Source organism: Pipistrellus hanaki, assembly GCF_964339955.1.
Source record: "Pipistrellus hanaki genome assembly, chromosome: 14".
NCBI classification, from domain to species: Eukaryota; Metazoa; Chordata; class Mammalia; order Chiroptera; family Vespertilionidae; genus Pipistrellus; species Pipistrellus hanaki.
The window spans coordinates 29,381,438-29,408,795 of NC_140516.1; the positions used below are offsets into that span (position 1 = coordinate 29,381,438).

Sequence of the window (27,358 nt, forward strand, 5' to 3'; positions counted from 1 at the left end):
ATGTGTCCAAGACCATTAATGCATCCCTCCACTGGCTAACAAGGCTGTTATCACTGCTTTCACCCACAATCATATTGTTTTTGAGAAGACATCTTGAGATGCAGGATCAACATCATTAAGAAAAAGCACTTATAGGCTAAGATTATATTCTGCATCTGATGGCATCTCAGCCTGAATAGCAAATGCTCAAGTCAGGAATGAATGGTTTTCAAAAGAAATCCATTATCGGTGCATAACTTTTATGCAGACATTTCAGAAAACAGAAAAGGCACTTTGCTCTAAATACATTTGGTGGATTAAAATCAAATCATCAAAGCAGTGGGTCTTTAAAACTGCACAAGACTCCAGAGCAGCAGCACCAGATTCTGCATGTTTGATGGCCCTACATGTTAAAATGAAGGTTAAGAACAATGTCATTACCATTTCACATAAGTACATCTGCAAAGAAGGACCACCAAGTATTCTTCCTGTCTTGAGAGCACAGATAGCTAGCTTTTCCTTCAGTTACCATCACAACTATTTTCATTTTGATCCTTTAACATAATTTAAATACATAAATCTCAGTTCAACCTTGCCAATCCATTCTTAATGTCTCTGTAGGCCTGCAACTGCTCATTGATGAAGTCAACTGCATTATTATGGAACTTCAAACTGTTTGTGTTTTCCCTTCCTTGCCCACGGTCATCCCACAAAGAAGTCATATAGAATTATTGCTGTCAATTAATCTTCCTCTGAATCAGACCCAGCAAAGCCAAGTTGGGTTGCAGTAGTCTCAGCTCTAGGATCTTCTCATTACTAAAACTCTTTCCACCTGATGCTCTTCAACTTGTTTGAGAGATGGTTATAGCACCTTAATAATGGAATTTGGTGTAATGAACTCAATTAAGATAACCATATAATGGTAATCCCAACAGCTTATGCATTATGCTCTTTATGGAGCCCATACCATATCTGGACTCTGCACTGAGGGACTCATAAGCATGATCTCTAATCATGACATACATTTTAATCATTGTTTTTAATGAGAAAAATATAAGATCATACAGATTCAATAACACTTAGTAAGTGGTGAGGTTGCAATTGAATCAATTGCCCTTATCCTTGGTATAGACGATGTTCTGAGCCTTCTTGCTTGCATTTTCCATGAGTGCACAGCTGAACCACAGGACTCAGTGGAGTATGAAGGCAATCACATGAATGCATTGACGCTGTAAAAAGTGTGGAAATAAAGTAAATTGAATCTGATAACCTATTGTATTTACAGTGTTATCACAGAAGAACTGTTGAATTTAGGTTATGTTATCCCATTTCTTTGATCCTTAATTATCTCCTCTGTAAAATGGAGATGATCCATTCTCCTTTTTACACTCAGATATTGCCAGGCAAAAATGAGATCACCATAGATTCATTTTCTAGCTAATGAATATAAGTTGTTATCAGGCCCTGTTTTGCTAACTACAGGTATACAGTTGCACTGGCACCAAGGCCTTCTAGGAAAATAACCTCAGACATTCACAGAGGCACATGGTCACATTAAAAAAAAATGTTTTCCAGGATTGGGTATTCCCAGGTTCTATCCTGACAAGATAAAAGGCAATATGTCAAACAAAAATTAGCATTTAAATTTTCCATTTTATTTTGGTTAAATCTTGAAGCAAGCACTAATGAAATTATATTTTATCATGAGTTTGATTCTATACCATCTCACAATATTAAGATCCATGTGAATTTTTGCATAGTCAAAATTAGTAAGCTATTATATTATCTTCAGCTTGACATGATTTTGTTAGAGAAATTTCTGGCTGCATCTGTAAAAGAAATTAAGAATTTGAAAGAGTCTCTATAACTATTTCCATTAATCCCATGTTTGGATTTCTCAGAAATCAATCCATTTATGCTTCCATGGAAAGATAATATAGAAACAGATTATTCAAACTAAAAAGGACTTTTCAAGACTATGGAATCCCAGATTTTCCTGTAAAAAACTCAAATGTCATCAGAGGGAAGGCAGGTCAAACAAACAAAGAACAGAAGCTTAATAAGAAAGTAGAAAGAGTCAGGGCTATGAGGAACTTGAGGAACTCAGGGAATCTCACAACCGTGACCTAAGGCATTCCAGTTCAAAAGTTTATAAAGTACTCTTTGACCAAACCAAACATGCTCTACTGAGTCTAGTGACAGAAGTTTCTCATTTAAAACTCTTTTAATTGAAAAGATGAAGCACCCAAGGGCAAAAATGAAAAGGCTTCATCTCATCCTTCCTTTGACAAAAAAAAATTTAAGGGCTGTGTCTCAGCCCTGTTCTGGGCTCCCATGATACAACATGGAGTGAAAAAGAATACTGGCTTTGTTCTCATGGCATTCACCATCTTTGAGGAAAATATATGTTGACCAAATAATGACTTAGAGAAATTTAAACTTTGATGGATATGAAGAAGGAAAATACACAGTACTATAAAATCAGATACTAAAAACTAAAAACATAACTCCATCCCAGGCTTACTGGCCCACTCCATGTTGGAAGAACCCCTGAGAAGGCAGTGTCCATTTTTGGCATATATTCCAAAACAGCAGATTTTAAAATGGAAATTTGATTCAATAGAGATAACCACAAGCTAATTAAAATTATTAAGCCAACCTTAACCGGTTTGGCACAGTGGATAGAGGATTGGCCTGTGGGCTTGAAGGGTCCCAGATTCAATTCTGGTCAAGGGTTACATATCTTTGTTGCAGATACATCCCCAGTGGAGAGTGTGCAGGAGGCAGCTGATCAATGTTTCTCTCTCTTAGTGATGTTTCTAACTCTCTATCCCTCTCCCTTTCTCTCTGTATTGGATTTGGTCCTATGAAAGAGAAAATACTGGTTTGATGTATATAAAAGTTAATAAAACATGTATATATAAGTTAATAAAACATGTATATATTTTTTAAAAGTATTAGGCCAATAAAACAAAATATAGAAGTACAGGATGGGTAAAACTTATAAGTATAATACAGAAAAAAAATTGTTGTAGACATGAGCAGTTGTCTTTGATAACAATTTGAATATAGCTGAAATACAATCTTATTTTCAGGAGAACAACCACAATACTCCGGTGTGCTAGTCTCTAAAGGAGAACACCCACATGGCTACCCTGGGTAGAGGGGTAAATGGTATGGTATATAAAAATGTGGGTACATAAAAAAAAAATGTGCCAAAGAGCTATATAAATAAAGTTATAAAAGAAAGTGGAAAATAGGACTCATGCTAAAAACAACTGAGTGGTTAGGAGAATCAGCTAAGCCACATGTCACATGGGGAACAAGCATGGGCCCTGTGGTCACACAGGCCTGGGTTTGAATGCTTTAGCCCACTGTTTTGTTTTGGGCAAAGTGTTTAATTTACCTGTGCCTCATGTCCTCCATCTGAAAAAAAGGGTATGATTTGGAGAATTATATAAGAGCATAGGCAGCATATAAGATATATATATATATATAATCATTATCATCATAATCATTATCACTAACTGACCAGTAAAGACAAGGCTAAAACTTAACAATTACTGCCTTCCCTTTATAAAGGATTTCTGTGAAGATGAGAAAATTCTTCTCTATGCCCAGAAAAAAAGAAGAAAAAAAAAAAGTGAGCCTAGTTTGAAGCAAAGACATGTTTAATACTATGTTCTTCCCTTCCATGATGAGAAAGAAATGGACTGAACTCCCAAAAGAAGTTTTGAAACCCAGCAAGGAAAGTCAGCATGGAACAGGGGTAGAGGGAAGGTATACCTGCCACAGATGATTTAAAATCTCACCATCAAGGGTTCACCTAGATATTATTTAATGACCTCTAAGCTCATCTAGCAGAGCATGTCACTCTTGCCAAGACAAATAAATGTATACTTGAGTTATTTTCCATCCATCACCCCGACAGTAGCCCCTAGGAAGCCAGAAGACGGAGCACTGCTCTGTGATGACAAATGATGAACACGGCACAAGGCGTCAGCGGTGGGACCAAACAGCGAGACAAGGCACGGGAGGGGAAGGATCACTTGAAAGAGGTGGACACGTCTGGGACGAGCAGTATTTTGTTTTATACCTTAGGATGAAGGTCCTGTGTTATACACTAGTCACCTCTCTGCACATCTTGCAGTGATATCTTCAACCAAAATATTTCAGTAGAAGTTATTTTGATCTCTTCATTTCTGAGAGTACAGAAAGGTAACTTGACATTGCTTAAAATAATAATGATTTATTATGGATGGGATATAACTGAATGGAAATAATAGGATACCTTTCAAATGTCAGAATTTTCTGAAGTAATTTCCTATAATCATTCACAAACATGTAAAAAAAACCAACAACAACACTCAAGGACATATAGATAGATAGATAGATAGATAGATAGATAGATAGATAGATAGATATATAGATATATATATATTGTTTCTAAGCCCTATATTCTCCATTTCTGGAGGTTTTTTATTTAATTATTATTATTTCAAAGGCCATAGACTCTATTCATTTAGTAGTTCCCTATTAAAAAAAAAAAAAAAAAAAAGAGGAAAACACTTTTCTTTTAGGCTGGGCATTTCCCACCAAAACTCAAAAAGAGGGGGAATGAATATGTTAATGTGTTATGTAGAGCAAAGAAAAGGCAAAGGCAGATGAATTCATAAAATATGCAAAGAGGTGGCAAAAAGTTAATCAAAGATGCTCTGTTCACAGTGGTTTATTCTATTTGTCATTCCTTTTCATGAGGACAATTTGAAAATAATATCCATTTAGTCATATGCCATTCAGTGTGTCATGAACAAGGAGTCATTTAGTTCTTATTTCTTTCTTTCAACAAGAGAATATAGTAGGTCTCCATACTAAGTAATGATAAAACATCTGGAAGGCAGAATCAGGCAGATTATAAATTTTCATGTAATATTTTCCTTTTATGAAGAACAATAGAAAGCCTGAAATGAGATTTTTTGAAGAAAAATAACTATTTCTTGATCAAGGCTACCACAGTAAACAAAAAGTCACTGCAAGTTTCTTTCATAATACTCTAAAGCTTTTCAGATCTATAACAAGAAACATTTTTTATATAAACGTATAATGGAGTTCAGCAATACATTTTTTTAAATATATGTCTTTATTGGTTTAAGAGATAGACAGGAAGCAAGAGAGAGAAACATTGATTGACTACCACCTAAACGTCCCCTACTGTGGACTGAACCTGCAACCCAGGAATGTGCCCTGACTGGGAATCAAACCAGTATCTTCTCTTTCATAGGACCAAATTCAACCCATTGAGCCACATCAGCCAGGGCAGCACTACATGTTTTTAAAAATATATTTTCATTGATTTTAGGGAGGGAGGGAGGAGAGATGGGAGGAGAGATAGAGGGAGAGGGAGAGGGAGAGGGAGAGGGAGAGGGAGAGGGAGAGGGAGAAGGAGAGGGAGAGGGAGAGGGAGAGGGAGAGGGAGAGGGAGAGGGAGAGGGAGAGGGAGAGGGAGAGAGAGAGAAACATCAATGATGAGAGAGAATCATCCATCAGCTGCCACGTGCACTCCCCACACTGAGGATAGAGCCCATAATCTGGGCATGGGCACCAGGAATCAAACCATGACCTTTGGTTCAAAAGTCAAAGCTCAACCACTGAGCCATGACAGCTGGCAGCACTATAGTTTTATAAAGGTAAGTATTAAGTAAATGACTAGAAACTTTAAGCAGTTCTTTCATTTTGCACTGTACATACATTATTAGGGAAGAGGGAAAAAAAGGTTTTCCTCTAACAATCCAGAACTGAAAAAGTTACTTTAATTAAAATCCATTTACTCAAAATAAAGAGGGATTCCCTGAATGGATCCTCCAGCAGATAACTACTCTTACATACCTGAGTGTCTGTGGACTTGCTTTTATTCTCAGACAGTTCTAAATAAGACAATAGCAAGGACCCAGAATAAAGAACATGATTCAAATAATGTTTCCTTCCCGATAGTGCATGCAGTGGGCACTCTGGGTTTTATTCCAATGCATTTTTTCTCTCTTCCCCCTTGACCTCATGAGTTGCCATCACAACTTACCAAAATGGTACCTGTCACTTTCAGATGTTTAATATTCCTCTGTAAAGGATATGGTGACATCCTGTCAAACCAGCACAAGTCTAATATTATATAAGGCCGTCTTTTCCGCCTCAGCATAATATGAAATGTATTACTCAGTCACCATTTAGGCAAAGTGTGTCTTATGAAGATGGAAGTGTGCTAGTCTGTACACTGTATTTGCCAGCCACCTGCAGACACAGTAGAGAACGGCCGATCCACACTCCAATCCATCAGTAACATTAACTCCAGGGGGGCAACATTCAGAATTCCAATTTTTTCTTTCTCCTCATGACAATCTTTTTATCTTTCCTCTCACTCCAGATTTAAAAGCATCGTGAAAACCATAATTTATTGATAGAGCTGGACCATTAAGATGATATACAGTGTATCCAGAAAGGAGATGTTTTTCCCTTACAATCTCTCGTTATTCCTTTGTCTAAATCTGGAGAAAGCTTGATATTGCCATATTACGATTGTTTCAGAAAATAGCAAAAGCATTTTGCTTCGCTGAGGTGTATTCATCATCATTGACATTTAATACAATTAACCAAATTAAACTCACTGGCTTATACTATCATTATTTCATATTCAAAGAAACTCAGAGCTACCCCTAAAGAGCAGATTTTGACTAGAAGTAAGAAAATTGAACATCTGAAGTCAACAGGATTAGGAGATATGCTTTTGGCACATATTAATAATTTAACCTATTTACTTCTGCTTTTGCTGGACTTAAGTTACTCAATCTCTATACAGAAGTCAATAAAATTACATCTGTCTTGAAGCAAGGCTGGTAAGTTTAATTAGCATTTATAATCTTTAGAGTGGCAAAAAAAATTAACATCTCTTTAAAAATTTGATGCAGCTGAAAATATGTCAACATTATTATATGTCAACACTAAGCTGTCACTGATTTTTTTTTTCTGAGCTAATGCCCATCCTTTCATATCTTGGGTTATAACAACTCTAAGAAAGTGTCCTAGTACCAACTCTCGCCCATAATACTGTCTAATGGCTAAGCCACATAAGTGAACACATGCTTTTGTTCATGTTTACTTATTATTGCTAATTCCTCTTATCATTCCCATTTAGGTCCAATAACCGTGTGGGCCACATGAAGCCGGATTCATAATGAAAGTGTTTACTCTCCTTATGATTAACTTCCCTGCGTAATTAATGTCCCCAATTCTCTGGACAGCCTTATTACATCTACTCTGCTCTAACATGCTCTCTGTCAGCTGAATACATTTCCATATTTTAGAAAGAAGGGGAAAGAGACAAGAGAGGTCCTCACTGGCTCCATCCTCAGATGTCTTCTGCCACAGAGTATCTGCAATTATACCAGCTATTTCCATCGCTTACAGAAAGCCTTGTATTGGCTGGTCCTCGCCTGAGAAGACGATGATTAAATTACAAATGTAAACAGGCTCCTATCAGAGACCATTCGGAACGCCTTGAGAAGAGTTGTTAACACTGTCAGGGGAAAGAGGGCAAGACAGAGTCCAAAGAGCTGGCAAGGAGGCAGCAGAGAGGTTGTGACCACGGGGGGTCCAGTTCCCGTCTCCCCCCATGAGCCCTCCTGAGGGACCTACAGAGACTGTGGGTGTCATCTCAGATCTCTCATCTGCCAGCAGCGCCCAGATCGGTCCACTCACACCCCCGGCCCGGCCGGAAAAGAGGCTGAGAGCTTCGATGTGCTCGCTCTGCTTTCTCTGAAGCCTACTTGGAAAGTACTCCTCAGCCTGATCTCAGGCTGTTTGCCTTAAAAGGATAAAATATCTGAAGAGGAAGAAGAAAAAAAAAAAAAAAGCACTGTAGCTGGCTGCACAGACATCACATACCAGGAGAGGCACTACAAGCCCCATCCTGCTCTTCCAGGGGGCTCCTCATTGTCTCACCTTCAGACACTTAAAATTTCACAGAAGCATCTGGGGCCCAAGGAACTGCCTCCCTGGCTAAGGAGGCAGCTGCTCCAGTGAGAGCTGGAGCAGACTTGGGGTGATGGCTGATCCCAATGTGTCATATTTGAATGGTGGCCAGGACTCAGGGATGGTGGGAAAGAGGAAACACACTTCCATTGACAGGAGCTGCTGACAATGACCATGCCCCAGGCCCACACAGGTGACCCCAGAGATAAAGAGAGGTGCAGATGCTGTGGGGGGAGGGGTAATGGAGCTGCCTGGCTCCAGGGTAAGACTGGGTTTGGGTTGGTAGAAAGGGACCCAGGAAAGTGCTTTTCCAAAGAGTGGGAATTCAAATAGCCAGTGACAACAAGAAGTTGAATACTCCAAGGAAATGGTTCACCATCCTGGCTGCATATTGCTGTCACCTTGGGAGTTGAAACAATATTCTTATACCTCAGGTCCAACCCAGAGCAATGAACTATAACCTCTGGAAGTGGCACACCAGGAAAGATGTTTTTGGTGTTTTGTTTTAGTTTTTGGTTGTTGTTTTTTTAACATTTCCTGGAGAGACCTACCTAGACTCTAATATGCAGTCAAGGATGGGAACCAATAAAAATAAACAATAAGCCGAAACCGGTTTGGCTCAGTGGTAGAGCGTCGGTCTGCGGACTGAAAGGTCCCAGGTTCGATTCCGGTCAAGGGCATGTACCTTGGTTGCGGGCACATCCCCAGTAGGGGGTGTGCAAGAGGCAGCTGGTCGATGTTTCTCTCTCATCAATGTTTCTAGCTCTCTATCTCTCTCCCTTCCTCTCTGTAAAAAATCAATAAAATATATATTTTTAAATAAATAAATAAACAATAAGACATTTACTAGATAGTGTATACCTATTTGGCAAGCCCCTCGTGTTGAAAAGTTTTAGCCAACAGAAACATTCTACTCTTTAAGTGGAAAATTTACCCTTGCCTTTGTTTAATAACACACAGACATGCACACAAACACACACACACTGTTGTCTTCTTCTCAGAGTGGCTCGCAGATTGAGCTGCACACTGAAGTTATCTGAGGCGTCTTTAAAAAATACTGATGGCTGGCTTCCGCCCCCAGATCTTCTCATTTTAATTGGCTTGGGATAAAAACCTAGGCATTGGATTTTTTTTTAAGGCTCCCCAGGTGGTTCTAATTGCAGCAAAGTTTGGAAACCACTGACCTATCTTATTCTTTCCACTTCTCCCTAAGTACTTCCCTTCCCATTTAATTACTGGAGGAACAGACACACTCCCCTGAGGACAGCCTATAGGTGATTCATTGGGTTTTCCTGCAATTGCCTAGTCCTCACTCTCCTTTGGGGCACAGGAGAACCTAATGGCTCAGGAGAACAGCTCTGGAGTTCAAATTCAGACTCAGCCGCTTACAAAGTGTGTGACCTTGAGCAACTTACTTGGCTTCTCTGAGCCAAGTACCTCAGTGCTGTGGAATGGGATACTCTGGAGTCTTCCTCACAGGGTTTTCGGATAAAACCTACAATCTATGGCCCAAACTGGTTTGGCTCAGTGGTAGAGCGTAGGTCTGCGGACTGAAAGGTCCCAGGTTCGATTCCAGTCAGGGGCATGTACTTTGGTTGCGGGCACATCCCCAGTAGGTGGTGTGCAAGAGGCAGCTGGTCGATGTTTCTCTCTCATCAACGTTTCTAGCTCTTTATCTCTCTCCCTTCCTCTCTGTAAAAAATCAATAAAATATATTAAAAACAAACAAACAAACAAACAAACAAACAAACAAAACTACAATCTATGGCAGCACAGGGAGCCATACCTGGCACAGTAAGTGCTCAATAAGTGTTAGCCATGATGATGATGAAGGGCAGTGCCCTTCTGACCCATTCTTTCAGAAACAGGGATGTGCTGACCTGCTCTCCTCATTCCTTTTCTACCCTGTGGACTGTTCCTGAACCACCAAGCCTTCAAGGTATCAGCCTATAGGATGTTCAAAAGGAACAATACATTCATTCAAATTGGCCTAAAGGGAAACATTTTAATGGTTCTCTGCCAAAATCCCAGTATAGCTCCCACACTGGAGGAGGCAAGCCCTCCATATACTCCAGTTTGGGTGTCTCCTCTCTTCATCCACAAAATACTATTCAACTTGCAAGTTCCGTGCCAGTCTTATTCTCCCACAATGCCCATTACTCCTTCCCAGCTTATTTGCAAATATGGCATAACTTTAGCAATGCTCATCTTGCTTTATACTTTCCTGCCCACCTCTCCCCTCCCCCACCCACCCCAACACACACACATCTCTCCTCTTCGCACTCTACCCTCCTGCCTCTTTCACATAAATGACTGTGATTATAAAAGCCACACAGACACAAAGCACTTGTGGAAGTATACCATTAGCCCCACCTTTTGTTGAAAGTCTGTTTTGTGTAGTTACAGTTCTTGTGCTATTGTTCATATTTACATGACAGTTTTGGAGAGAGAGCATTCCTCGGCTCTTACAAACAAAGTTATACTTAGTTCACACAGGCTGCCCGTACTTCTCAGAAAACAAACTGTAAGGCGACGCAGAGGAATGCAGTCATTACAGAGAATGGTGAGAGGAAAGAGGAAGGGGTGTCAGAAGGCTGGGTGTGAGGAAGTGGAGATGTGCTGTCAGGGGAGGGGTGGCCAACAGCGCCAGCTCAACCATTCAGATTAGGATTCAAAATGCCACAGATGTGACTGCATAATAAGCTGCTGAGCATACTGGGAAATGCTGCCTGCAGCATGTGCTTGTGTATCACATTGTCTTGTGTTCTCAGAGCGTGGAAGGTTCAGGTCGGAGGGTTTGAATGCAGGCAGCAGGTCTGGCTCCCCAGGATGGGCAGCGGTACCTATGGCAGAAAGAGCAGCAGCCCAGTGTTCCAACTGGTTGCTAGGATACCATGGAGACCCTCCATTGCTAGGCAGACAGGGGAAAAAAAAAACTGTTTCCATATGCCTTATAACCTGCAAACAGCAACAATAGAAACATCATCTGCCTACTTCTCCCCTTCCCCATTAGGAATCCAAACCCAACTCTTCAGTGAAATAACAAGTAGCAGGAGCTTGGGAATGTGGCTCAGTAGAACTGGGAAGCTGGTCATTTGTATTCTCAGGCAGTCTCTGGAGCTACTCTTTCAGGGCTTGTCAGTATTTTCATTACAAGTCCCTCCCCCCCCTTTTCTACCCCCGACCCCAGAAGCACACAACTTGACTGTGCTTCCAATGACCCACATAGGGTTTTAACAACCTACACACACACACACACACACACACACACACACACACATATATATATTTTTAAATATATTTTATTGACTTTTTACAGAGAGGAAGAGAGATGGGGATAGAGAGTTAGAAACATCAATGAGAGAGAAACATCAATCAGCTGCCTCTTGCACATCTCCTACTGGGGATGTGCCTGCAACCAAGGTACATGCCCTTGACCAGAATCAAACCTGGGACCTTTCGGTCTGCAGGCCGATGCTCTATCCACTGAGCCAAACCAGTTTCAGCCATATATATTTTTTATAAAAGCTTCCACAGCTTCCCATTTACTGCATAGACTGTAACATCGAACTCAGAAACTCAAATAGGGACATCTATTACCATGTTTCCCCGAAAATAAGACATCCTCCGAAAATAAGACCTAGCGCATGGAAAGATAAGACATCCCCTAAAAATAAGGCCTAGCGCAACTTTGGGAGAAAAAATTAATATAAGACACTGTCTTATTTTCGGGGAAACGGGGTAGAATAACGTTAAGTGGGAATTTAACTCTTCCACAAAAACAAGAAAGATGGATTTCAGAAACCAACTTCACATTCAGTTCTCCTATCCCATTTGCCTAGGTATGTGAGGAATCTGCTATGCTAGTTAAGAGTATTTTAAAAATAAAATTAGATTTTTTTCAGTGGGAACAATTTGAAGTGAGTAAACTGACTTTTTTCTATTAAGAGTGGAACTGGGTTTCCTTACAGGTTTTAATCATCTGCTGATTGGTAAATTAAATGCCCTTACCAAGCTGGAATAGTTATGGCTATTAGCAGGATGGTGCTGGTCAGGGGTAGAGGACTGGACTGACATTCAAAGATTCAGAGCTTTACTAATGGGTAGCAAGTAGTCCTCCCATAAAATGTGTGATCTCTCTCTCTCTCTCTCTCTCTCACACACACACACACACACACACACACACACACACACGTCTTGATTATTCTAAAAATAAGCAAAAATGCCCCCTCACCTACTTTATAAAATAGAAACTAATATGCTCATTCTCTAGGCTTAACCTAGCTTTCTTCAATTCCCACCATCAAGTTCTGATACAGCCACTGGTTGCTGTATTCCCCAGATGTACCCTCTGCTTTCTTTTGCTGTCCCTCCCTTTGCTGATGGCCCTGCCACTCCCCACCCCTCTAATCCTATTAGCATGAAACCATGGCCATCCTCCAAATATGTATTTACTTTAAACACTTCCATTTCAACAAGAGTTTCTGAAACCTTAAAATTAAATGGCCTCCATATTTACTGTCTTGAGTATCTCCTCTGTACTCGCCTACTCTACTTTCTAGAATATTTACTTGTGCAGCATTATTAATCCTTTGTTACCTCCTCGATGATAGGATCTATGTATCTCTCACCTCCAATGCCTGATGATACATTGAACATGAAAGACATCCCACAAAAGTATTAAACTGAGCTCTAGGGCACATTTGAAATTTAATTGCTACCTTTGAAGAAATCTATTTTAATATTATGCCATATAAGATTACACTAAAATGCTAAAATTCGCCAAAACCGGTTTGGCTCAGTGGATAGAGCATCGGCCTGTGGGCTGAAGGGTCCCAGGTTTGATTCCGGTCAAGGGCATGTACCTTGGTTGCGGGCACATGCCCGGTAGGGGGTGTGCAGGAGATGGCTGATTGATGTCTGTCTCTCATCAATGTTTCTAACTCTCTATTTCTCTCCCTTCCTCTTTGTAAAAAATCAATAAAATATATATTTTTTTTAAATGCTAAAATTCTCTCAACTTCCTACAGAATTTAACACACAGCCTGTAGAAAGACTCCATTTCTCTTGAGATGTCCTGATGTCAAGGTTTAAAAGCTCACATAAGATCTCAAAATGAATGTGTCTCTAAAAATAAGAAAATATTCCTTAATATCCTCAGCTCTTTGAAAGTACTTCGCAATCAAAAAGTGAATTATAATAAAATGTCATCATTATCTGCAATGCATCTACCTCAGGGGTGAAAAGCAACAGTTTAACAAGACTATAGAGATACTAACCACTTGTAATAGGAACTCAAGTTTATATAAAGGAACTGAAATGACATGGAACCCTGTGACAGCAAAACAGAAAGAATTTAAGAATATTTACCATAGGTAAAGGGTTTAGATCATAACAGAAGATACTGAATATGCTAACCCAGTGTTCGGCAAACTCATTAGTCAACAGCATCAAATATCAACTGTACAACGACTGAAATTTCTTTTGAGAGCCAAATTTTTTTAAACTTAAACTTCTTCTAACGCCACTTCTTCAAAATCGACTTGTCCAGGCCATGGTATTTTGTGGAAGAACCACACTCAAAGGGCCAAAGAGCCGCATGTGGCTTGAGAGCCACAGTTTGCTGACCATGGTGCTATTATGGAGTTAATTTTCAGGAATAAAATAAAATCATTTTAAAAGTTCATAAGAATATATATGTATACACTGAATGGCCAGATTATTATTATCTCTGAATGCATAATAATCTGGCCAGTCAGTGTATATCCTACATAATGTAAGGCTAATATGCGAATTGTCCCCTCGACCAGGAGTTCAACCAGCAGTCAGGCTAGCCAACTGCCTCTGTCCCCTCCCCTTGGACAGGCTGGCCAGACCCCACCCATGCATGAATTGATGCACCGGGCCTCTAATAAACAAATATTATGCGTTCAGAGATCATAATAATCGGGTCACTCAGTATATATCTATATCTATATCTATATTTATTTCTATGTCTATTTCTATATCTATGTCTATGTCTATATAGCCAACAGGCTGATCTCATAAAATTAATATTTTTCTCATTTTTAAGAGTTTATTTGCTCAATTTATTTCAAAATATATACATTAATAGTTTTACATTCTCAAGTCATTATGTGGTAGCAGTGGCATACAGATTCCAATTTGCTACCTCAGTTTTTTGTTTCACATTCATAACACAAGAAGGGCTTAAGGGCTGTTTCTATACACGTGTGAAAGAGAAACAAAAACACTCTCCCCACAGAGACAGCAAGAGGGCCCTGGCTTCTGTTGGAATCTGACCAAACCTCTCCTCCAATTCCCATTTTAATGGGGAAACTTTCAAACCAAAAAAGTTAAGTCAATTTAAGTGAATGAGTTAATTTTCATTTTACATTATTTTTAAATGATCAAAATCGCTAAAAAACCAAAGTTTTAAAAATATCCTCAGAAGGCAATATCAATAAGCAAAAGGGAAACAGGAACATATTCTCATTCATCAAATAACTGAGCAGTACTGTTAGCTACGTGTAATGGAGAGAACATAGAAAAGTAGCATGAACATGAGTTAAAGTCAGTTTTATGTTATTTAAATGGTTTCATTTTAACTTGAACTCATGATAACCTGTGTGCAAGTTTAAGAAAGAGGACTAAATTTAAGTTTCACCAGAGATGAAATATAGACAAACACTTGTTAACAGTAAGTCTGTGTGATCAAATTATTTATGGTGGAATAAATTGAAATTCAAACACATCTTCAGTTTGTCGAGATTTCCTAATTCTTTGCGGAGCTATCTTGCACAATCATTCCAATGACATGATAATAATCACTTTGCATACAATATACTTCTCTTTCTCTTGAGAGGTACACTCTACCATCTAAGTCAATTTTGTTCTCGTTTTATGTAAGTGTGAAAAAAGAACAGATGTTTTTCCAAAATTATTTAAGCTTGGAAGGCATGCTATCATTTTCTTCAATATAATCCTCCAAAATCACCAAAATCATCATGGTGATGTCTTAGTGGCTGACTTCCTTAAAGCATACGTTATTAAATATCAGAATGCACAGCATTGTTCCATGGATAAAATGTTTATTTATAATAGAATTATTTGCCACATTCATTTCATTTTCTATGATAGGCTTTAAAAAAAAATCTAGTTGTCCTCTGTGTCAAGCACTAAAAGGCTTCTAAAACTTCAGCTCATTCCTTACTGCCTAGATTCCTTTGGAACTTGTCTGATACATTTTACTGCAGTTATCAGCTAGATTTATCATGCTTCATTATAAATCCTATTAAACTGGTCTTTTTATAAAAGTGGATTTTGCTCTGTATTGCTCCAGAGTCCTGCAAATACTAAAATGAGAGCCTACAGAATGCTTAGAGATGCAGAGAGCTGCCTTTGGGTTATTTTTTCATTATGCAGAACTTGGCCCAGGAGCCATGGCCATGTACCTGGTTAGCTAAGACAGGCAAGCATAACGGGACTGCAAATTAATTTACCACGCAGGTTCCTAAGGCAGGTCTAAGTGTAAGAAACTATTAGGGCAACTTGGTGAAGTCAGAAGCGTTTATCCTTACTGTCTCTTCCTCACTCTCTCGGAATAAAATCTCCTCATTAAACTTAACCTGCATGAGAAACAGCACATGCTCTACGGGAACCAACAAGTATAGGTATAACTCTTAAGTTTTTTAAAGTATAAACAGTACATACTCTCACGCTCCCTCCAACCCACCAAATACACATGGAGATAATCAGGTATTTACTCTTTCTCCTCAGCCCCTTGTGTTTACGGAGTGAAGGATTCCAAGGGACCTTGTATTATTATTATATAACACGTCATCCAGCCAACATGATGTAGTTAGGAATAGAGCACCAAAATCTCTTACGTTATCAAGGATCATATCTATTAATTAAAAATAACACTATTGGGGTGCTCATGCCCTATTAATTTAAGTTCTTGTCACTTTACTCTCCATAAGAACTCCCGAGTTAGGTGGTGTAGAACAAGTTTCATTCAATCTTTCCACCCAAGTTGAGGAGCCTACTGACATCAAAATCACACAGAGTTCTCTAAAATGCTATTGTAGAACAGTGTGGGATCCGTGGCATCAGAAGCCGGGAGTGAGGCAAACCATGTGTCACCCACTTCAATAAAGGCAGAGTCCGTCTCTATTTTTGACCCTGGAAACAGGCAACCCTCCTGGGAGAAGGTGCCCCATTCCGGAACAGTATGCAAATTCCTGGAGGAAAACAAGCAGCATTCCCCCCTCCTCCGGTGTTATGGGAAAGGTTTTTAAGAAATCAACAGACTAGGCTTCCATGTGTGGATTGCAAATGTCACCCAATTCAGGATTTAAAAAAAAAAAAATCTTCCCTTGGATAGGCGCGTTTGCTTATTTTTGATACTTTGATGATGACAGAGCATCAGGTTTTGCAGGGTACCAGCCTGAAGGGCCGGCATGCACAGAAGCCCGGGAGAGCCACAGGAGCATAGAAAGTAAGGATGATATCACACGCATTTCATTTCAAGTCTGATGAGCCTGCATTTAGGATTTTCCGGCTGGGCAGCTTTGCCAAAGCATTGGGGAGATGGGGTGTTTTTTTTCTTCCGCTTCTCACACTCACGCACATATACACACACAGCCAGACACACACCTGGGGCGCATTCAAACTCTCTGTACAGTAGGTGGCATAGATGAATGCACATATTTTTTTTAAAAAAAAAAAATAGCTTGGCATCCAACAAAGACGGGGAAGGCAGCATAGGTGCTGAGTCTGGCTCTAGAAACGAAACGTGCACAGCCCCGCAAGTCAAGGAAACATTTCTGTGGATGAGGACAGACACAGCAAGCGGGAGGGGAGGGGCGGGGGCCCACAGAGACGATACAGAGACCCAGCAGCTCCCCGCCCACAGGTGCCCCCTGGCCCCTGCGCGTAACCGTAACCCCTGCTTACTGCGGGCTCTTGGGGTAGAAGGGCAGGGTCACATGGCTGAGATCCTGGATGTCGAAGGCGGTGGGCTCGGCGGAGATCGCCTGCCGCTTGGTGCGCGGCTCGCCCTGCAAGGTGCTGGCGCTCTGCTTCTGCGCCTGCTGGGTGGCCGGCCGGATCACCGAGCGGTACTTGTCCAGCTCGTTCTGCAGCTTCTGGATCAGTTCGTCCTTCTGATCCAACTCCAACTCCAGCTCGTCGATGAGGGCATCCCGCTGCCGGAGCTCCTCGATCTTCTCCTGGAGCGCATACTGGAGATCCCGCAGGGTGCCCATGCTCCTCCCGGCTGCCTGGGCTCCTTCCCCGCGCGGCTCCGCGTCCAGGGGCTTCCTCCCCTCTCCGACGGTCAACTTTCCCCAAAGTCGCCGCTGCTGCCTCCGGAGTGCAAAAGCTTCCGACTTGAGACCAAAGCCAGCCCTGGCTTCTGAGCATGCCCAGTCCGCGGGCTCCAGCCACCGGGAGTTTCAGTGCAGATTCCACTTCGCGGGGCTGGTGGAGAGGCTGAGCGTGGGGATGAGCACAACAGCAGGTCCAACCCGGGATGGAAAGCCTGGCACACGCGGTGGGCGCTGCAGGGGGTCCGAAAGGCAGCTGCTGGGTGGTGAGGGAGCAGGAGCAGGGGACTCGGATGAGGCTCCCGGGCAGCAGCTGGTCTGCCCCGGTCACTGGCGCTGAGAGCCAGAGGAAGCTAGCGGTGCGTGTGCGGAGCCTGATAACCCTGCGGGGCGCTCCGGGGGATGTGCAGGCGGAGCGAGGCGGGAGCACCCACCGCTTTGGGGGTGGGGAGGGGAGAGACTGCAAGGACCCCAGGCCAACGGGAAGGTGACAGCCAGCTCCAGAGCAGACTAGGCTTGAGGACAAGGGTCTAGGATCCTGGAAACGTGGGAGAGCAGAGCGTACTCTGCATCTTAAAAGCCCTGAGTTCTGGAGGGATGGTGACCACCAGCCTCACCAGGAAAGGCTCCCGAGTCACGTGTCTGAACTCTCCCTACTCCCCAGCCGCCTTTCCCACCCGGAGCGCAGCACACAGGTGGCTGAGGCTGGAGGAGAAGCTTGCCTCTCAGGAGGTAGAGCCACTCCATGCCTGGAAGGGATTCCCCCTAACAGCCAGTTGTCTCTGGGGAAGGGAAGGGGGAGGAGCCTTCTAACTCTCCCTTCCCCCCCCCCCTCCCCCAAGCATTCACACTCTGCCTGCTCCTGCCAATTCCTCCCCTTACCACCTTTTCCAAACTCAGGTTAATGAACTACCTTGGGGAGAAAAGAGGTAATAGGGAGCATGGGGGAAAAATCATTGCTCATTTCCAAAAAGTTCGTCCTAAAATTGAACCATACCTTTAAAAATATTATTTCCCTGACAACTAAGCTGTTAGGTCTGTGTCCTTCCACTTGGATAGCAAGACATAAACTTTGAAAAAGAGAGAAGATCCTAAAGAGAAGGAGGGCTATAGCACTCCACCTCTACCCACTCCCACCCCTATTCCTGCACACTAGATCATTTCCTGAAGTGATGACAACCAAGCAGCATCCTTTCTGTTCAAGGGTAATTCTGACATCATTGAAACACATGCTGTTTGGAATCGCCAAATATTTACTTGATGCTTACCTAAATTTATAATGTTTATCTAAATCTTTACCAACGCATCCAATTTTATAACATCTTTCTTAGCAGCCCTCTAATTATTCTTGGGCACTGAACGATATAAACCTCAAATGCTCTATTTGGCCATTCCTGAACACTAAAACAATGTAGATAGATAATAGTTTAAAATTGAACTGCAATCTAGAATTATAGCCAAGGGCAGATATAATAGTCTCAAAAAAAGAAGAAAAAATTGCTGACTTTTACTTTTGAATGCACAACCTTTTCTATCTGAGCTAAGAGAAGAAGAAGGAATAAAGGGGCAAGCCAACAGCAAGTTAGTAAGCTTTTTGATTTAAAGTGATTTAAAGAGGTGTAAATGACTAAGGATATATAACCCTAAACATTCTTCCACACATATTATGATCTAATTCCCTTAGTACAGGTGTCATAGACAGGTTTTCTGCTTTCCAACATGAATGTGTAAATGGATCATCCCCAAAATATTTCATTTGTGAGGCACAAAACATGAATAACTTACAAATACTGGGAGCAGGAAATAATAGTTCTAAATTTCATTGTTGTCTTCATTAAAACTAAACCAAGCAAAAGTACTATAGCTTTGCACACCTGACACTATTCTAAAAATGCTTCTGTGATATTGTCTTTCTCCAGGCAAAAGGCCAAGTTCTTATCTTTCTTACCTATGGGAATTCTTGGATTCCATGGGAAAATGCTTAAAACTTTTTCCTATCAATCTATGATAGGGGTCCAGGTGGCCAAGAGTTTAGGTCTAAAAATATATCAGAGATATTGTATAAGTAACATCATTAATTAACTGCTAAGCAGGGTTATATTTCAAGGTTCATTTGAGACTTACAGGGGGTTACTTAAAGTATTTGGGCAGTACAAAGTAGAAAGCCTGTCTACATGTACAAATGAAAATGGAAAGAAGCATTTTTCCATCAAAATTAAAATTGCACTTCAATCAAAAAAACACTCAGGTATCTTTGAACAAATGTGAGGGTTGTGTTCTTACACTAAGTGACATAATTTGTTTCACCATTTAAGCTATCATATCTACGTGCAACCATAAGATATATTCATGTGGCATTTTCATTTTAAATGGAAGTCTTGTGATACAAAATATATTCCATGATGAATCCCATATTGAAGCTCAGAAATCAGTTGTAAAAAATGCAAAGAAAATAAACAGCCAAGAAGAAATGATTATAAAAAATGACATACTTTAAAAGATGTTCAAGGTATAACAATATATTTGGTTGTATTAGCCTATATTATGAAAACTTTCTGTTTTTAAACTCAAACTAAATATTTTAAGAAAGTTTTTCAATGATGTTCTTGACCGGTTGTTTAGGACTTTAGGGACCTGATTTACCAGCTCAAACTTTTGAATGATTCCAACATTTTCTTAACCACCTTTTGTGTTATACTTGGTAAGTACTAAGAATGAATTTTATGTGAAAAATCAAGGTCCTGCAGCTAAATTTCAACAGACTAGTCTTCCTATGTGTCTTATAGTAAATTTAATTGGTTAAAGTTGAATATCAAAGATCAGACACAAGTCTACTTTCTGCTTATTTAGAAATTGGTGCCGCAAATCTGGAGTAAACTGGAGTTGAAAGACACATACTGACTCTCCCACTGCCCTCCTGGGATGGTGTCTTGATGTTAGATGTTAAAGCAGAGAACAATGCAATTTTGAAGGAACTGAGTTCATACTCAGCTTTCCATAGTCAACTCACAACCAGCTTTTCAGCAGTCTCTCTTTGTCATAACTGTAACAGAAGCAAAGCTCTACCGGTAGCCAGATCAAATTGTGGCATGCTGATGCTCTTCAATTTTGCATCCAAGTCTCATGAATGAGAATAAGTATTTTTAGGCCTTCCTTAAAAATCTCAGAATCCTTCAATGAAGTATTCAATAATGCATCTTTATCCTGATACTTGCTATTTAAAAAAATAAAATATGAAGGAGGAGTTATAACCCTTCACTAAAAATATAATTTGCCCCAAAAGAACTGTGATAATTTTATCATCCAGTTTGCCCCTTCCACTGATGGAATATTTCTTGGAATAGTCCTAAATTTGACATTTTCTTCTGCCATTTCATGTCCATATTTTTGAACTGCAAGAAATAAACAAACAAAACATAGCTAAGTTTTTTGGACCATGGAAGCCACCCCTTATAGAAAATGGGTAGCAGTAGCAGGACCCGTAAGTATTTAGATATGGAAGTTACTATTACTGGTAGACATACTAGCTTGCTCTAAATTACTAATCTAAACCAAAGTCATAATAAAAATAACTAACTTCCTTGAACTCTTAATGCATAGCAGGCACTGTTTATGTAACCCTACAAATTGGACATTATTATTATTTCCATTTATATTTGAGAAAACAGAGGCACAAAAATCACCCACCTAATAAATACTAAAACCTGGATTCGAATCCAGACTATTTTATGCAGAGCTCAATCCCTTACCCTCTCCCTGCATTGCCTTCTACAGGAATTCCAGCTGTTGCTCTTGCCTTGGCTCTGGATCCAAAAAGATAAGAGTGTTCTTAACATTAACTAGCCTGACTGTGGAGTGGGGCTAGGGAAGTACAAAGAGGAGAAAGTTGGAAAAACCTAAAAGAATAGGCAAAAGATGTTTTACAGGTTCCTTTTCCTAAAACTGTTTTCACTCCATCACCATTTCCTCCAGTCTTAGGGTGATCATCTGTACCCATTAGCCTGATGTTGTCCTGGTTTTAATACTAAAATTGCTTGGGACTGTCCTGGTTTTAAAACTGAAGTCCTGGGTACCCCTTGGTCCTGGACAAACCAGGACAGTTGGTCACCCTAATTAATTCAGGACTGCTGAGCCTATTTTATAAATATTTTCAAATAACGCTTTCAAAGTTACTGATAGAAAAGTAAAGCCAAGGAATATAAATAATAATAATAATACCAATCATTTTAGGCACGTTACAAACCCAATTATGCATGTGTTTGTGAAAATATGTTTTAGGAAAGCAATAATCCTATTCCAAAAGCCTAATAATACACCAGAGAAATTGTCTTTGGACTGTAAAGGGAACAAATCTGAGAACAGAATTTTAATTACAGTTTGATGAGTCAGAAAAGAATTCAAGGCTCTCTTTGTTTCACTGTTATAGAAATGTGGAGTTTAGACACACGGCTTCCTATGGATTAAGCACAGCATTTCAAGCATCAATCTGGTTATCACTTATAGAATTACTCTATGGTTGTGTTTTATAGATAGATTCAGCCATCTGTAATGCATGTTTAAATGGATATAGTAAAAGTTCTAACGGTTAGGCTATCTTGAAGTCATGCTGCTGAGAATTATATGTTCTGCATAAAAAGAAAAAAATCATAAACCATTAATGATGAAAAACTTACTGCAGAGACTTGGAAAGTAATAGTGCACTGCACAGTAATTGCTAATGTGCTTAGAGTTTAATACCAAATTAGTGTCATGCCTAATATTCATTGAAATGAATTCTTATAGTCCACGGCTTCAAATGATGGTAAATTAGCACTGGGCCTCAACCTAAACTAGTGCCCCCCAAAAAATCCATGCACTAGCTAAATGAACATTTCTTTGTGCTGTTAGTAAGCTTCCCATTTCCAAAGACCAGAAGAAGTAGATTTCTAAGAATAATAATATTAGGTTTTCTGTATTTTTTTCATGAATAGAAAAATTTTAAATGTATAAAAGGGAATTTAAAATGATTTTTCCACAAAATGTTATTTTACTGCATTTTAAACCCAGTGAATATATACATGAGTATGAACATCATAATATCTCTGAATCTGATTAATAAGTTATAGTTTCTCAGTTCCATTTCAGTGAACCTTCTGGTTATCAAGCACATTATTTCCTAAGTTAATGCATCATTTTCCCCCACAAAATATTCAAAAACCTTCGCAAAAGTAATTTTGCTTTTGAAAAATGGATTTGATATCATGTGGCTTATGGGAGAATAGCTCTGGAGTCAATTACTTTTTATTGTTGCCTTTATATTAAATAGCTATTAACAGATTCCAGAACTTACCATTTTTCTCCCACATGCTTTGTGATCAAAACTGAAAGTAAAAAATAAAACTACATTTTGCTAGGAGCTTACTAAAATTAGGAATGTGGGAAGGTAATGAGGATATAAGAAACGATAAAATGGAATATTGAGTAAATTGGATTTTTATTGGTTAGTAAAATGAATGAATTGGGCAAGAGAAATATAGGAAGACATTTATACTGTGAGAATGTCAGAGATTTGGAGGAGAGGGCAAGTTGCAGGCAAAAAGGCTAAGTAGGAAAATACACAGAGATCCCCAGGCTCATTAACTTAATGGACAAGTAAATATCACCTAAGTTCCAATTGAATTAACGCTTGATATTGTGCCTTTCATAGAATAATCATGAGATGGAAATCCATTTCTAATGATAACCACATGAAGCACTAGGATGGCAAAACAAATGGATATTTTTCTAGGGCCAATATATAATACCTCAAGTTTATGAACACATTACCCTTGGAGAGTTGCTAGAGCCTCAAGCTAGGCCCCAGGAGATGCATATATTCACTGTGCATTTGAAACCAACTGTTAAGTTATCAGTCACTTTGCCTAATACACATTTTTAGAAAAAAAACAAAAAAACTAATAATTTCTTCCTGGTCCAGATTGGATTGAAAAATTCGTTTTTCAAAACATAGGCATTTATCTGGTGCGTAAGACTACTTTAAATATTAATGATTCAGATGTATTCTTTTTTTCCTCTTTTTTTAAATTAAGGTATTATATGTGTATATATTTTATCATTGCCCCACCCCACCCCATACATGCCCTCCCCCACCCAGAGTTTTACATCCACTGTTTATGCTTATATGCATGCATACAGGTCCTTTGGTTGATCTCTTATCTCTCCAACCTCTCCCTAATCTTCCGACTAAACTTTAAAAAACATATATATAAACATTTATTTAATAAATAAGTTGCAAAAGAAAACAGCAATATACCAAGTCTAATTTGGTTTTTAGGCTCCATATAAATAAATGTAAAATAGGAGGGATTTTTACACACTTTTGGTATTAGGCAGACTGTTCAGTGTCTGTCTTGAGTCACTGTATTATGTAAGAAAATTTGTACCCAGAGATCAGAGTTAATGGAAAATTCATCTAAATTTTCCACAGATTATAATACAGCCAAATTCTAATAATCTAGCTCCTTAGAAAAGCATCTATGTCAATATCAATTTTAAGTGGGGAAAAATGACAGGGAAATTTACAAAACGTTTATTTGTGGGATATTAAAAGCAACTGCTGCCGTTAGGGACATGGAGAACTTTGCAAAAATGCTTATTTTCACTTTGCAATTTCCACTGGTCAGACCCTCTGTCAGTACACGGCAAGTTCCATTCTCTCAGCAGTCATAGAACAGAAACTTAACCAATGTCACAGCATTTTCACATGCACTCCATTGCTTTATTTATTTTGTGCTACTCTCATGGGCACTCCCAAAAATAGATTTAAAATAACTAATACCAACATTTGCTGTAGTTTCATACTCTATCCTTTCCCATATACTGAGGGGGTGAGAGTAGGGGGGGGGGAGGGAGGGAGCAAAAGTGTCCTTATTCTTTATTCATAATGGATATCACAAAACTTTGCCAGAATGGACTACAGAATGACCTAATTAATATCTTAATTTCGAATTTAAGGAAACTTAAAGACCAAGGCAGAGGAGAATTTAGAACCCAAGTCTCCCAATTATCAGCATATTAAAGCTATATTATTCTTTCACTTGGCATGTCAGTATTTCTGTACATAGAAGTCTGATTTGGTTCACATGAAAATCTGACTGCATATCTCTTACTAATCATTGTTAAAGCCTATCCAGAACACTTTAATTTGCTACAGAGACCAAAATATATTAAAATGTCTTTGAAATGTCTGGTTAGTTCTATTATGCCTATCTTTATATTCTTTAGATTCAAAGCATACAGAAGTGTTGTTACTACTATGGGATGTATATGAAGGGCATGGAGGTTTGGGAGTGGGAATGTGTATGCATGCATGCACATGTACAGGCTTGCACAAGGCCTGCGTGTATAGACCATACATATGAAACTTAAACCACATGCTTCTAATCAACAAACCTGCATTAATATCAAAGTAAAGTGGGCCCATGAAATGGGCGGAACCCAAATCTTTTGTATTACATCTCACTGACAAGATCTAAGTGAGGAAGAAGAGTACTAGTAAACTATCTTGCTCATGTTTTTCTCTTGTTTCCTCACAGTTTCCTCAAGTTTCCTCACATTACAGGGTTTTGAAAGTCCTTAAAATATGAACGACAATTATTACCAAAAAATAGGAAATTTGTCTCCAACTCATAGAAAGCAAAGGGTAATACCCTAAACCTCCCACAGAACGCTCTCAGGATTCAAATGGTGATACCTGTTTGATTCTTTAAACTTAGGCCATTTATCTAAGACCATTTGGCATTTTTAAGGCATAAAAACTTTAGAATATGCCAAAAGGTAACTTTATTTATTGAACTAATGGAGTACTCAACAAAAATGGCAAACGAATAAAAATGAGTAAGCTCTATTTCAAACTACATTTAAAAAACACTTCGATTTTTACTACATAAGTATTTTCTCAAAATAAGTTTTTATTTTATTATTCTAAGTATATGTTCTTTTAATAACTAATATATCTACAAAGCAAATTATCAACATTAACACATTGCATCATTTTTATAATCTGGAATCATGAGCTATCCAACTGTGAGAAATTGGAATCATTGATGAAGAAAGGACAAATGACCAAGAAAAAAAAACACATATGGCTATGGCTGGTGCAACAGCCAAACTCAGTGGTCAAAAAACAGCTTTGCCAGCAACCCACTAATTCTAAATGAGAGCTCTCAGCCAAAAGACACAGAATTTCATCAAAGTGTGAGCTAAAGAACATTAGTTTCTTAAAATGCTGATTAGCGTAACAAAAAGGGTGCCATGGTCAAAAGTATTTGGCAGACACTAAGAAACGTTGAATAAAACAAAACACTTTGGCATTATTTTCTCAGCACTTTTTCTTTTCTAGTGTGTCTTAGGAGTCTCTAAAATAAATACCTAGCAAACAGTTACAGTTGATTTAAACAAGTAGAATATCTTTCAAGTGTTGAAATTGAGTATTTATAACACTTAATCATTTTAAAACAACGCCTTACCAACTACAAGCGCCTACCCCGTTGGTGAAATTCCTTATCAGTATTTACATACACAACAGTCTCAGGAACAAGAACACATAGTGCTGGTCCCACCAAATTACTGCCAACCACGGTATCTCCCCTTTCAAACCACAATTTACCCAGCCTTTAACCACAGCCAATGACATGACAGCAAACCATGAACATATGACAACATTGGTGCTTACAGGAAGGCCTACCACAGCCATGTGACTACTAGTCACATTTCCTCTCTTTAAAATTAAGCTGGGTCACAGGATTGCTACTCAGGCTACAAAAAATATTAAAGGGAAAATTACAGTGGGACTGAAATCAGGAAAGCAATTGATTAATTATTACACTGACCTTTTAGTCATTTAAAATATTCAGGTTCTTGATGAACAATACCCGGAGGCAGGGAAGCATTGATCAGAAGGTCAGACCTCAGAGGGAACGTAGGGGAAGGTGGGGATAAGGGAGAGAGATCAACGAAAGGACTTATGTGCATGCATATGAACCTAACCAGTGGTCACAGACAACTGTGTGGGGAGGGGGCATGTGTGGGGAGGGGTTTGGGATGGGAATGGGGGAATGAGGACAAATATGTGATACCTTAATCAATAAATAAAATTTTAAAATTAAAAAAAATCTTCAGGTTCCAAGCAATTTGATTTTCATATTTCAGAGCCTCTCCAATGGTGATTCTCTTTCTATCTGTAATACCCCCCTCCTAACCCCTTTCACTATATTCAAATCCAGTCTCATCACCTCCCCATTGCCATGCTTCCATCTTTTGAATAATCATCTCAATGAACTCATTGTTCAGTGCTCCCCTCAAATATCACTTCTTCTGATAATCTTTCTGAATCATCCCCATAATATTTTTCATTAAAACAGCACACTGTGATTTATAATTATCTATTATTTATGAGAATGTTTACTAAGTAGCTCTTGCCTATCAAACTCTAGGCAAACTCTAAGAAAACAAGCAACTCTGTCCATTGTGTCCATCAATACCTAGGACAGATAGGCCCTCCCTATGATGTGTTAAATTCATTGAATGAATGAAAGTAGGACTCAATGAATGAATTCAAGAAATATTTACTAGTATCTCAATGCACTGCTATCAATAAACAGACAGAAAAATTAGCCTTTTCTTCCTCTTCTCCATCAAGAGACCCAATACACAAGCTGAACTAAATATCTTTTGATGCACTATGGATATGGTCTTCAGGATGCACACTCTTCACTTGGGTGTCATTCATAAATATATGCTTCATAAGTCCCAGAAACTTCAGTCTGATTACCCTTGAGGGGCTGCTGCCGTATATCCCAGGTCTGTTAGGAAGTCTGCAAGTCATACATTGGACCAGGTTTTAAATAGCACTGATTTTCTATGTTTTTCTAGGATATACTTGTGATATCTCTTGTCCTCAGACAAGTAGTTCAAATGTGGATTTAACCACTTAAAATAATTATTTTAGGTAAAACCTTTGAAACTAAAATATTATGACCAAAATTAGG

General features: G+C 39.3%; 1 protein-coding gene across 2 annotated transcripts in view; it reads right to left on the reverse strand.

Moving 5' to 3' along the window:
- PRKG1 (protein kinase cGMP-dependent 1) overlaps window positions 1-27,358 on the reverse strand; it is a 1,113,305-nt gene that overhangs the window by 947,112 nt on the left and 138,835 nt on the right. The window contains exon 1 of one of the 2 annotated variants that reach the window (XM_084903442.1): window positions 16,960-17,716. The exons of the other annotated variant lie outside the window; for it this stretch is intronic. Within the exon in view, the coding sequence (XP_084759568.1) occupies window positions 16,960-17,270 (311 nt within the window). The 5' untranslated portion in view covers window positions 17,271-17,716. Of the gene's footprint in view, window positions 1-16,959; window positions 17,717-27,358 lie in introns of those variants that run through there. 2 annotated transcript variants of the gene reach the window in all.